Source organism: Pocillopora damicornis, chromosome 9 (assembly GCF_964200805.1).
Source record: "Pocillopora damicornis chromosome 9, jaPocDami1.2, whole genome shotgun sequence".
In the NCBI taxonomy this organism is placed as follows: Eukaryota; Metazoa; Cnidaria; class Anthozoa; order Scleractinia; family Pocilloporidae; genus Pocillopora; species Pocillopora damicornis.
The window spans coordinates 20531037-20543036 of NC_142678.1; the positions used below are offsets into that span (position 1 = coordinate 20531037).

The following is a 12000-nucleotide window of genomic DNA, read 5'->3' on the forward strand; positions in this document are numbered from 1 at the left end:
TATCAGCTTATCAGAAGCGCACTCCGGTCTCAAACGCCAGTCCTTGTTTCCAAGCTCCCCTTCCTTCTTGATAAAGGGCCCTGGAAATCACAATGGCTACGTCACTAACATCATGTGAAGTCTCAACCAGTTTCACTATGACACATAAACGCTCGCTTTAACGCGTTAAGGTGCTTCTTGCAAATTAGTTCAATATCGCTCTTGCAAGGCTTTCCCAAAATTTGTTGTCAAAGAGACGTCTATAAGCACTCTCTTTAATCTGCCACAAAATGGTTATCCACAAGGGAAGATCTTCAACACAAACGTAATACTAATACTTCAGTTATTGCTCTTTTATTTGTCTTTCAAAGATAATTTAAGTTTTCAAGCTACCGTCTGTTTCCTGTTCCATTCTAATTTAAAATGTAATACCAGTAGCAAACAACTTAACTCGGGTTCCCACAAGGAATGAAAACCTTTTACATGAAATTGTAGCATTTACACTGTCAAAAGATTTTAAAACCTGCTGACTCAAAGTTTGTTGCAAAGAGTAAAAGAAAATAGGTAGCCATATTTAAAATGTTTTACTAGAGCCGAGTTATGTACCCGCATCTACGGATAGATTAAAGCAGGGCGTTGTAAGTAATTAGGAAAAGCTTGGATGTTTGACAAATCTCGGTTCAGTCGAAGCCGCTAGTTCCTCACGAAGACTATAATAAGGCACAAAGCCCACAATCAGCCAATCAAATAAAAAACCATTAGGCATGCCACACGCGTTTTCCCGCGATTTGTGGAGATTACTTATTGCGATTTCATTAATTCTTTAAGTCTTTTTCGTAATCTGTGATTAGCTATCGTGTAATACTCGGTTAAGAACCTCCAAAACCCAACCCTCTAAGTGTCACAGAAATAAAACACTAAACGAAGAAGCATCTGGACATACAACCAAAAAAAACAAAACAAGATATTGATCAGGGATTAAACAACAGTTTCTCAGGCTTGGAATAATTCGAAAAAGAAAGGTATATTGCTCCCGAGAGCAATATTTTGGTAAAAAACAATTCGCGAACAATTAACAACGAAAACTGGAACGACTAACTTCTGATAAGAAAGGGAATAAACAAGTACCATAACTGGGCTCATGTGACTGCGCGGCGCAGAAAACGGATACTTCCTTACTCTTAAAGTGAAAAAAAAAAAAAAAAACTGGCACACGAGGCCAAAACTGTTTGCGCCAAGTACTATAGTACATATTTAAGATGCGTCAACGCATTTTTCGAACTGTTATGGTTATTACAACTTAAGTTCCTTTAGAGTAAAGAGCAGCTTCGTCCATACGGTGATATTCTGCCTCGTTTTAGCATCCCAGTTACCTTTCATCTTTTGGCAGTTTGCCCCTCCAAAGGAGCATCAATAAGACGATGGAGAACAAACATGGGTCAGGATAGACAGATGCAACTGACGAACAATCAGGCTAAATTTTCAAGATGCTGATCGACAAACGGAGGCGAAGCTTCTTTCAGCAACGGCAACATTTAAATGAACATTTAAGTATTTCAGCTGATATTTAGTTCGACGAAAACGAAGTTAGTCTGGAAGAGCCAACATCACAGGTTTCTAGAGAGCTGTTTTCCCTGAATGACCTCTTTGATCTCTTGCAAGTCAAGAGTCTCGTACTTCAACAGAGCTTCGGCTAAACGGTTGTGTTCCTTAGAGTGAGTCTGTAGTATATTCTTCGCTCTTTCGTATGAGTCCTAAAACACAACACAAGGATTATTACCCTCTCAAGTAAATAACTAGTAGTCAACAGCTAACCCCCCCCCCCCCCCAAAACGGAAAAGCCTTTTGATTCCAATATCCCAAAGTAACTTCCATTGATTTGTTTTCATTTGGGTGTTACGTCAAAATCTGCAACCCTTCTTTGTTGCTTCTTGCCCCTATTTATGTCATATTAACGATGAGCTGATATTATGAAGTAAAAATGACATGTTGATCACTTTTAGGAGTGAAAGGGTTCAAAGTCTTCGAAAGTTTGGTTGTTGTTCACTGTTTATTACTTTCAGCTGGGAGGATGACACAATTATATTCTCACGATCGACATGTTTCTCTTTCTCCGAGTCTAATCACCAATGCCGCGTTATGCAAGATATATTCGAACTCTTTCCGAGAGCAGAAAAAAGTAGAATATCTATACTATCTACTTCTACTACCTACTTCGCATTGTTACACAGTTAGTCGCTTTGTGGGGACAGCTAACCTAAATTCTTGCCTTTTGGTGATTGCATAAACGTGGCTACCCTTTATAATATTTTTTGCTCACCTTCAAAAGCTGCTTGACTTCACTTTCAATAAGTGCCTGTAACTCAGGACTCGATTTCGAAACATCCTTCACTTGAACCATACCGACCTGAGAAAGCAGAAAGAGATATAACCATTCGTCTTCCCTGACTCTTTTTTTAATGATTTAGTTACTTCTACAATATAACAATTGATGAGAAGCGTTGCGAGAAACTTGGCAGCATAAGCGACAGAAAACCTCTCCAAAATTGGCGTTATAGATAAAGAACGACGATAGAAGGATAAAATGATAAACTGGATGCTTGCATGATTTTTCGATTGCTCTTCTTCCACAATCCGCCATGTTGAACGCACAACTGTTGACATCAAAGCAAGGCCAGTTGTGGTCAAACTCATGGCGGCGTTGCTAACTCTTTGGGTTCTCCCGAGTTTTCGCTGCTGTCGGGGAAGGCTACATGTGTTCCATGGGAACACTACTCACATGGTCTACACGAAAACTCGGAACACACATTTCCGTTCGAGAGACTACTCATAAATGACTTCCAGAAGCTTCCCTCTCTTTCTACTTATTGTCACTTGTTCCAATATGCTCAGTCCAAACAACATGTTGTATCTCCTAAACGTACCTTGTCACTCATGCCGTACATAGACACCATGGCGTGTGCAATCTTGTTTGACGCTTCCATGTCGCTTGCGGCTCCTAACAGATACATAAACAAACAAAAAAAAAGAATTAAAATAGCGCAAAGGGACTATGTAAAAACACCTGCTCATGAAGCCAACATTATTACAGAGAAACAATCATCTAACCTCTGTGCACTAAAGCCAGTTTTCCTGACTTGTGTCTAAATACATTGAACGTGTGACATTCATCTTACAAATAAGCTGTAAATTACAAGCAGCCTTGTCACGTACCCATTGTGATGTTCTCTTTGCCAAATATAATTTCCTCTGCCACACGGCCGCCCATTGCCACATCCAGCCGTGCTAGAAGCTGGGCTCTAGACCAGTTTAACTCGTCTTTCTCAGGGAGCATGGCGACCTTTAAACAAAGAAGAAGAATGTGTTGAGTTACAGAGTAATTGACCTGTCTACCCTCTTTTCTTCATGGATGGTATCTGAAGGTTTCGCTCCATTAGATTTCTTTTAAATTAAGGCTAGGAGGTTGAAGATCTCGGCGGCACCTTGCATAAACTTTTCCCCAGGCAAAGAAATGCTGCAAAACGTTTACGAACATGATACTTACCATTCCCAGGGACTGACCCCGCGGCACAATGGTTGCTTTATGTATCGGCAAAGCTTCAGGAGTATAAAGCGCCACGAGCGCATGTCCTCCCTCGTGATACGCCACAAGTTCCCTGTTCTTGGCTTCAATGACTTTACTTTTCCTTTCGGGACCTACAGCAATACGAGACAATATTGAGCACAAGCAAACCCACGGACCAGTGGAACACGCACTGGCCTCGTTGTGTGCGCGTGGGATCACGGATTGAAAGGTCTCGTTTTGAGGAACGATCAGGCTGTTCTCTCGTGTTATCCGATCCAGGAAGAGAGGAATACTACCAATGACATCATGCTTAGGAAACACGGATAAGCTCAAGCATTTGAGCCATTTGGATGTTGGGGTCGTAAGACTTCACCTAAACCTTACCATCAGTTTTAGACGGCTTACATTGGATACTTTTCGGTGAAACATTGTACAAAAACAAAATAGTTAAACTAAATATGCTAACGAAAACACTCATCAGAGATGAATACTAAGCCAAAGAATGAAAAAGAAAAACGACCGTCAGGATGAAAAGAATACTACCATCAACAACAAACCATGACATTGTAGCTTGTACGAGTTCGTCAAATTCTAAGATTGACCAGTCGCAGTCTCGGTGAAAATTTTTGAGCTTATTACTTCCCATACGCAGTTTGGAGCTCATGCAATTGAGCTGACAAGGCGGCGATTGAAAAAAAAAAAAAAAAAAAAAAAGAGAAACAAAGGCAAATTAAAGATAAAGTAAAGCCAAACTTACCCATGATGATTTTGTCTTTAGCGAATTCAAGGTGCTTCGTTGAGACGCTCGCATCTCCTTCACTTGCTGCATAAATTGCTGCCACATTCACCATGTTGGCTAAATCAGCACCTTTTAAAGAGAAAAGTCCATGCTATATATAAGGTACTGGTACATCATATACATTCATATTTAACGTCACTACCTCCCAAAATTTTTAATATACGTCTAAAAATTTAGCTTTACAAAATAACGTCAATACTATGTGCGCTGTCACTGTTCAACAGTATATACGTCTAGGGGTTTGCACAACTGTCTCAAACTGTCCTAACTCTACATATTTAGAAGAGGAAATGAAATCAGGAGAGCGGTTCTCTAATGCTCGACTACAGATTAAGTTCGACAGAATGTTTGACCTTCATACCTGAGAAACCAACAGTTCCTCTTGCAAGCACTTCTACATCGATTTCTGCAGAAAGAAACAGCAGGGGGAGATAAACACCAAAGTCTATGAAAACTGGTTCGCAAGTTCAAGAAATAGTTGCTTCTAAATGCTGTTACCCAGCGCTTTAAGTACAAAACTGTGAATCGCCGATATATACAGCATCTACAATGCGAGGGCAGGCTATTATCATTTTGGAGGCAGTGAAGGAGGTACAAAAGAACAGTAACAAAGTTACGAAAGCACAAAGTAGTATTAGTCAGCCGACGATTTAATTTGACTCATAATATGAATGGGATTAGAATAGGCATACCTTCAGCAACTTGTACTTTCTTCAGATGCACCTTGAGGATGTCATGTCGCCCTTTCACGTCCGGCATGGGTACCGTTATCTTGGTGTCAAATCGGCCAGGTCTGATAAGAGCCCTGTGTGATGCACATTACGAAGAATTAGTTCCAATTAAATAGGTTCCGCTGTTAAAAACATCCAATTTTCCTTGTGTTTCAGTAATCTCTGTCATGTCAAATTAATTTTTATTGCTAAAAGGCTGTTCTAAAAAAACAGCATAAAATATGCATGAAAAGTAAAAAAAGAAAAAAAATTTAAAGAATGACACGGAACATACTTGTCTAAAACCTCTGGAAAGTTTGTTGCTCCAATAACGACTATTCCTTCTCCTGTATCAAACCTGTCAAAAAGATGTTTCATGTATGAGACGAAGCGTAATATACATTCTCTCCATGTGATACTTGTTTCAAGTCTGGCAGAGAGATTATTCAGTATTAAAAAAAAACTATATCAGCTGGTTTAATCAAGTTTATTAGTAAACTTTTGTGGGGCTGAAAAGCCACCTTTAATTCAGACAAAAAGATTATTCTCGTTATTCCTAGTGTTTTACAATTTATTTATAATTCATAGCTAAATAATAAAAAAAAGGAAGTGTAATTCGAATCAGGGATTAAATTGAAACACACCATACATTTGCATGCATACATGTATCACGTTTTAAGTACAACTCAGTAGTTATAAAGCTGGCTACATCACTTAAGAGTTATCTTTGTGTTTCACTCAAAATAAAATTGTAGTGCTCAATGAGTCACAAAAAAATCCTTTCAAATGTGTAGAACTGATCTTTTTCAAAAAAAGAGCCACAGGAAAGAAAACAAGTACTCACCCATCCAATTCAACAAGCAACTGATTCAGGGTCATTCTGGAATATGGCTGATGATCATGGACAATTCTTGTCCCACCAATCGCGTCCAACTCATCAATGAACACTATGCAGGGGGCATGCTCTTTTGCAGCAGCTAAAATAAAACAAAGTGATTGTTTGCATTCCTTTTGCACAGAATTGTATCAAATCTTTATCAAATTCTCACGAGGAAACTGACACATTAACAATAATAATTATCAACAGCCTGGGAGCAGGTTAAGGGTAGGGTACATCCTGCACCCTGAACTCTTAGCCACACCCTTGTCTTCACTCACCGAAAAGATTCCTGACTCGAGCAGCTCCAACACCAACAAACATTTCATCAAACTCTGAACCAGAGCAGAAGAAGAAAGGAACCCCAGCCTCACCAGCAACAGCCTTGGCAAGAAGAGTCTTGCCTGTTCCTGGTGAGCCAATGAGAAGAACTCCTACGAACAACACAAAATAACATCAATTAGAGAATGAAAACAAAAGAAAAAAGAATTGAGTTGACCTTGGCTACTCACCTGTTGGCATCTTGCCTCCAAGTCTTTTAAATCTCTCTGGATTTCTTAGAAACTCCACCACATCCTTTAATTCTTGCTTAGCTTCATCCACCTGAACAATGGAGAAAATTTGGCACCGTGTAGTTACATTCACAACATGTACAAATTAATCACACAAAAATTCTATGTTTCCCATCTCAAAAGTCTTGAAGAATCAGCTCAAATTATTGAAAACTTCCCTCCCTATCCTAGATTCAAGAATCTAGGATAGGGAATTGTGGATCGAGGGGACTGTCTACATTATTTTGGACAATACTTTACATACAAAAGCAGAAATTTATAATTGAAGTACTGTCAATTTCAAAACAATTTTAGGGCCAAGGAATGGAAAGTTAAATCAAACCTTGCTGGGAATTACATCACACACCTTTCTTGGGAACATATGTTGGTGAGTAAAACAGCTTTATTTAATTGAGCTGAGACTGCAAGGGTAGGGTAGAGAGAGCCAAATCACGAATGAGACTAACAGCTTTGATGTCAACCCAATTCATACAACATTTACAGGGACAGCAATCTACAGAAATCTGTCAAGATGTTTACTTTAGCTACAGACTTACCCCCTGAACATCACTAAATTTGCACTTTCTGTCTGTGGTGTTGGGCTGAATATCTTTGTGACCTGAAGTTACTGTGAGTTAAAATAACAAAAAACATCCTCATCATGTACCACAGATTGAGTGGCTAAATACAACAACAACACTTTACAAATCTTATTAGCACATACATAGAGTATTATGCCAAGTCAAAGTGAGTGTGACCATAAAAAAAGGCTTTGATTGATGTACAACCAGCAATGGTCCAACTAATCACTAAAGGCAACTTATTAAAATTGGATAGCAGTGAGACAGGGGTCACATGAAATCATTAGTTCGACTGTTGCTAGGAACACGCACTGAATTCGATGAAATCTTGCCAGCTATTTAAAATATTACAATTAAAATAAATTTGTACAACAAGCAGAGGTTGGGGGAAACAAAAAAAATTTTTTTTTTTTTAAATAAATGAGAAAGCAAGTCCAACAGTCTAGGGAATACAAATTTCAGACACTACAAATGAAGCTGGACAGGTGCTTGTTTAGGTTTTTGTATCATCAAATCAAAACACACTAAAAGTTATATTTCACAGAACAGCTATGCTGATAACACCTATTCATATGCACAGGATGTAATGCCTACATTTGGGTGGGTGCCTAGATTTCAGTTCCAGGTTCAAATTGGAAAGCTTATAGCCAATCACCCTTGAGAAAATTGGTGTTACAATTTGGATCATTGCATTAATAAAAAGTAATAATTACTTCACTTGATAACAGTAACTTTAGACTGTTCTATAACACCTCACACTTACATTTCATTTGAAGTTGCCCCTCAATCAGCGAGGTGATCAGAAAAAGGGCAATCAAAAATCTGACTGTGTTCCAAAATTGTTCGCGGAAGAATGAACCTGCAAAGTAACAGAGTAAAATCTATCACTGAAGTATTTTTCAAACAATAAATTTTCTGTGTTATGAAGGTATAGTATATGTTAAAGCCTCCTGGATCAACCAGAAGTGTCCTCTTGAAAAAAAAGAACTATACTGAGCTCACCTTTCTGGTTTTGAGTAATGACATGTATTGGACTGTCCTCAGTCCCAGTTTGAACTAAAGGAGAGGTTGGTGCCCCATGGGATGATGCACTACCATAATCATTGCCTGAAGAAAAGATCTAAACACAGACACACACAAAAAAAAACAAAGTATAAGGGCCAATTATCAATGTCTTAAGGATAAGAATCCCTATCCAATAAACCCCCCACCCTCATCAGGAGACCAAAGTTTTTCATGAACCCACCCTCCCTTCCCCCTTAAAAAACCCAAGATACAAGAAAGAGCTTAATGACATTGGGCTAAAATTATGCTGGGCCAATTTTTTGAAAGTGCCCATTCTCTGAAAAGCCCCCTCATCTAGAACCCATGTCGGTTCCCTCAACAGTAATTGTATAATAGTATTCAGGAAAGCTCAAGTGGCCAGTGAAGAATAAAGTCCTACTATAAGGTGAATTAACATCTCTTTTCCTTAGGCTATAAATATTTTCCTTTCAGTAAAAAATACACATATGCATACATATAAGCATTTAACTGGAATATAGGACAGAAGTTGCAGCTTCTCAAAACAAAGATATCTTGGAATTGGTACAACCTTTGCAAAACTCAAATGCACAAAAAATAAATATTTAGTTTTATACCTTTTTCATGTCAACTTGGTTAACTCTGTCTGTCATCACCAGTGCCTGTAAATTTTAACATTATTTTTAACAAAGCTAATTCAGCTGCATCTTACTAAGTGAAATAATTTGATCAGTTATGAAAGGATTTATCAAGGACTGATAATCTCATCAATTTCAAAATAATTTAGTAATCTTTATTAACTAAACTTTATATATTGTATTTACTTTGCAAAAAACCCAGGCACAAAAAAATTAAACTTAGGCAACTTTACCTTCAAGTATTCATTTGTCACAGATTGGTCTATGGCATACTTTCCACTCTCATATCTCCTCACAACATAATTTGGATCCTCCTGAACCAAGGCCTGAAAGTTACACACAGATGGTTATAACACAATCATTCCTGCTTGTCTTACAATTCATTTTATTCATGACAACTATCTTTAAATAGATTTGTACCATGTGAGCACACAAGCTAACATAAACTGACCCGTAAATATTCTGATTGAGCCCTGGGATTATGTTCTTCTGCATTAGCTCTCTCCTCCAGCTGCTGTATTCGCCGTGAAGAATACGAATGTACTCCTCTGTTTTGGGTGTGAACTACAGTAAAGGAGATCAAAACTTTGCAGTCACATTTTTAACATAATTTTGCCACAACAGGACTGTAGTGAAATTTATATCACAGGTAACCCTACTTTATATGCTGTGAGTACTTTATCAGCAGTGTTCTCAAGCTAGGGACCTTACATTTGGTTAAACATATTATCATGCACAGTTGATACACTTACATGATGTGTGTAGCCATGGTATTTTTGAAAAAGATGTCATGAAGATGGAAGACTTGTGCCTTGAATAATCAGTTATACTTGAAAATCCTGTCAAGAAAAGATGCAATCGGTAAGTCAACAACCAAGTGAGACAAATTCTCAAGTTGTGCAATAGCTTTGTCAATTTTTTTCAAGAGTTGCTACCTGATGACCTAAAGAGAGGGCATGAATTTATCCCATCCTACAGCTTGCAAAACATGTGTGGTACTAAAGATATAGGCTACTTCTGTTGCAGGTTTAGCTCCAAAATTATTGAAATTCTGCCAAAACTATTTTAAAGGTTTAATTAAAAACAGTTTAAAAAATTTTCAGACTCACAGCCCAAAGTTTCTCAGTTTTAGGTGTGCTTTTAACAGTTTTACCATTACATCTACAGCATCACTAAATGAAACAATTCAGCTTTACCATGTTTGTTCTTGAAAAATGAATCTGAAGAGACATGAGATACTCTCCACAAGTCATTAGTGCTGTTTGTGTTACACTGACAGATAGACAAAGCTGTGGTCAGCTGAGATAACAGTTCAGCTGGAATAGATGACAAACCAAATTCTTCAAGAAATGTGGTGTAAGGATCCTAAAAGTGAAAAGAAAAAATTATGACAACTAGTACTCATAGTTGATATAGAAGGTATATAATAAAGTACACATGACAGTTATAAGTGCAAAAACAAATTGAAGAAAAGATGAAAACTCCTGACCCAGATGCAATCACATTGAGACTTTGTACAACAGAAATTGGAAATTTATTGTCAATTTGAGACATTTACAACTTCATTTGTACTAGCCCAATCAAAACTTCCCCATCAAAAGAAAATAATTAGACTTAAAGTATCAGATAAATAATGTTTGTGCTATGTGAAAATAGATATGGATTCTCCATAATTAGGTGCGAAATACAATCAGGATTTGAGTAACTGGGCTGCGTTGTTTGAAAGGGGGTTAACGTTAATCTAGGATTAAAAGTTAACCTTGTCTTCAATTTCTCATGTAGAAGAGCATGTATAAATGTAAGAGCTGAGGATTTGTTGAGGGAATTATCTCAATATGACTTGAAAATAACAAGAAAAAAAATACATAAGAAAAATCCCCTTGTGAAGCTATTTAACTGAATCAAAAATTTACACTGACGCAGGATTAGGTTAACTGTGTTTCAAAGAACCTGGGCCTAGGCTTTCATCCCTAGACACTTCCCCTAACCTTCTGAAAAGATGGAATGGTTGTGTGGGTGTACATATATCTGGTTAAGAATTAACTTTTTAAACTTACACTGTCAGATGTTACTGTGTCTGAGGTAGTTGCCACACTTGGTTCTGTTTTTACTTTTGAGTTGTTATCATGCTGTGTTTTTGTCTGTATATATGACATACACCTTCCAATGGATGACTTCTTGACACTATTTAACACTGTTGTCATTTGGTAAAGAAGTCCTCCAGCCTAGAGAACACAGAAAATAATTGATGAAGAAAATAAAAACACATAAATACTTGATTGAATGAATGGAAAAAAGAAACAAACTCCAACTGAACATTAAAACTTTTGAGTCAAAAGGGGGGGGGGGGGGGGGGGGTTTGATGACAGAATAAGTGCCTTGTCCTTTTCTGTACATAAACCCCAAATAAGGAGATTAGAATGACAACTCAATCTGATGATTACTACTTTGTTATCACTTCTACCAGCACCATAATAAACATCTCTCTGCACAGCTCAAGTTAGTAGATACACAAGTATGTTTATTGGCTGTAACTCCACGAAATTAAAATTTAGAACATGGACATCCTTTATTATGACACGAAATTTGGGGTACAACTGCAAAAAAGAGAGGGAGCTAGTAATAAGCACTTCCTGTGCACTACATCTAATCAATTTCGATTTAATTTTTAAGAGGTTCAGAAGTTATGATATTAGTATCACATCAATCTTCGCAGAAACACTCGCATACTTATTTTACGCAAAAAGCTTTACAGTCCAGTTACTACCGCTGTGTGCCATGCTTGAATCCATCTTTTCGCAAAACGTTAAAAGCTACGATCGAGTATACACCAAAGATGTGACAAGAGAAACGAAATGTGACAGGGAAATAAAGAACAGTGTTTAATATGACGTAGAGAATTTTGAGACAAGCACGTGAGACAAACACGGGAAAATTAAAAAAGTTCATTGCTTTACCGGCTTAAAACATGTTTTAGATACCTGAGGGGTGATTCCTGAAGGAGAAAACATCTTTTGCTTGTTAGTACCAAAATTGAATCACCGCATTGGAAGTAGATTCCGAGAATTTAGTTACACAACATAATCACAGAGTCCATTATACTTTCCTTCTGAGGCATGAATGTTGCATCATGGGTTTAGGTGGTGAGCCGCTGACTAAAATAAACGCGGGAAACACAGAAGTTGAGTACAGTGCACCGTCCCTGAGCAATTGCCGTAATATCAAGTTTAAAGATGTTTGTGAAAAAAGCTGTGGCAGATTTGAAAAGAAAATCATA

General features: G+C 37.7%; 1 protein-coding gene across 1 annotated transcript; it reads right to left on the reverse strand.

The window, feature by feature from the left end:
- Nucleotides 1–317: 317 nt before the first annotated feature.
- On the reverse strand, nucleotides 318–11880 carry LOC113666636 (uncharacterized). The gene is made up of 22 exons (XM_027182429.2): nucleotides 11705–11880; nucleotides 10781–10948; nucleotides 9920–10088; nucleotides 9476–9562; nucleotides 9175–9287; nucleotides 8957–9049; nucleotides 8703–8747; nucleotides 8065–8182; nucleotides 7826–7921; nucleotides 7039–7109; nucleotides 6443–6533; nucleotides 6212–6364; nucleotides 5898–6030; nucleotides 5349–5411; nucleotides 5036–5148; nucleotides 4705–4749; nucleotides 4302–4412; nucleotides 3524–3675; nucleotides 3193–3319; nucleotides 2904–2977; nucleotides 2300–2386; nucleotides 318–1733 (listed from the first exon to the last, which is right to left on the reverse strand). The coding sequence occupies exons 1-22, from the start codon at nucleotides 11732–11734 to the stop codon at nucleotides 1587–1589; spliced, it is 2286 nt and encodes a 761-aa protein (XP_027038230.2). The 5' UTR covers nucleotides 11735–11880; the 3' UTR covers nucleotides 318–1586.
- Nucleotides 11881–12000: the final 120 nt, after the last annotated feature.

What these genes read in the sequence shown, in the direction of transcription:
- LOC113666636 (XM_027182429.2), bottom strand. Translation starts at nt 11,734, where the DNA reads ATGTTTTCTCCTTCAGGAATCACCCCTCAG. An exon ending in AGGAACTGTTGGTTTCTCAG is followed by an intron (nt 4,413 to 4,704) that starts GTATGAAGGTCA and finishes TCTCTTTAAAAG; the next exon opens with GTGCTGATTTAGCCAACATG. An exon ending in CAAAGAGAACATCACAATGG is followed by an intron (nt 2,978 to 3,192) that starts GTACGTGACAAG and finishes TGTATCTGTTAG; the next exon opens with GAGCCGCAAGCGACATGGAA.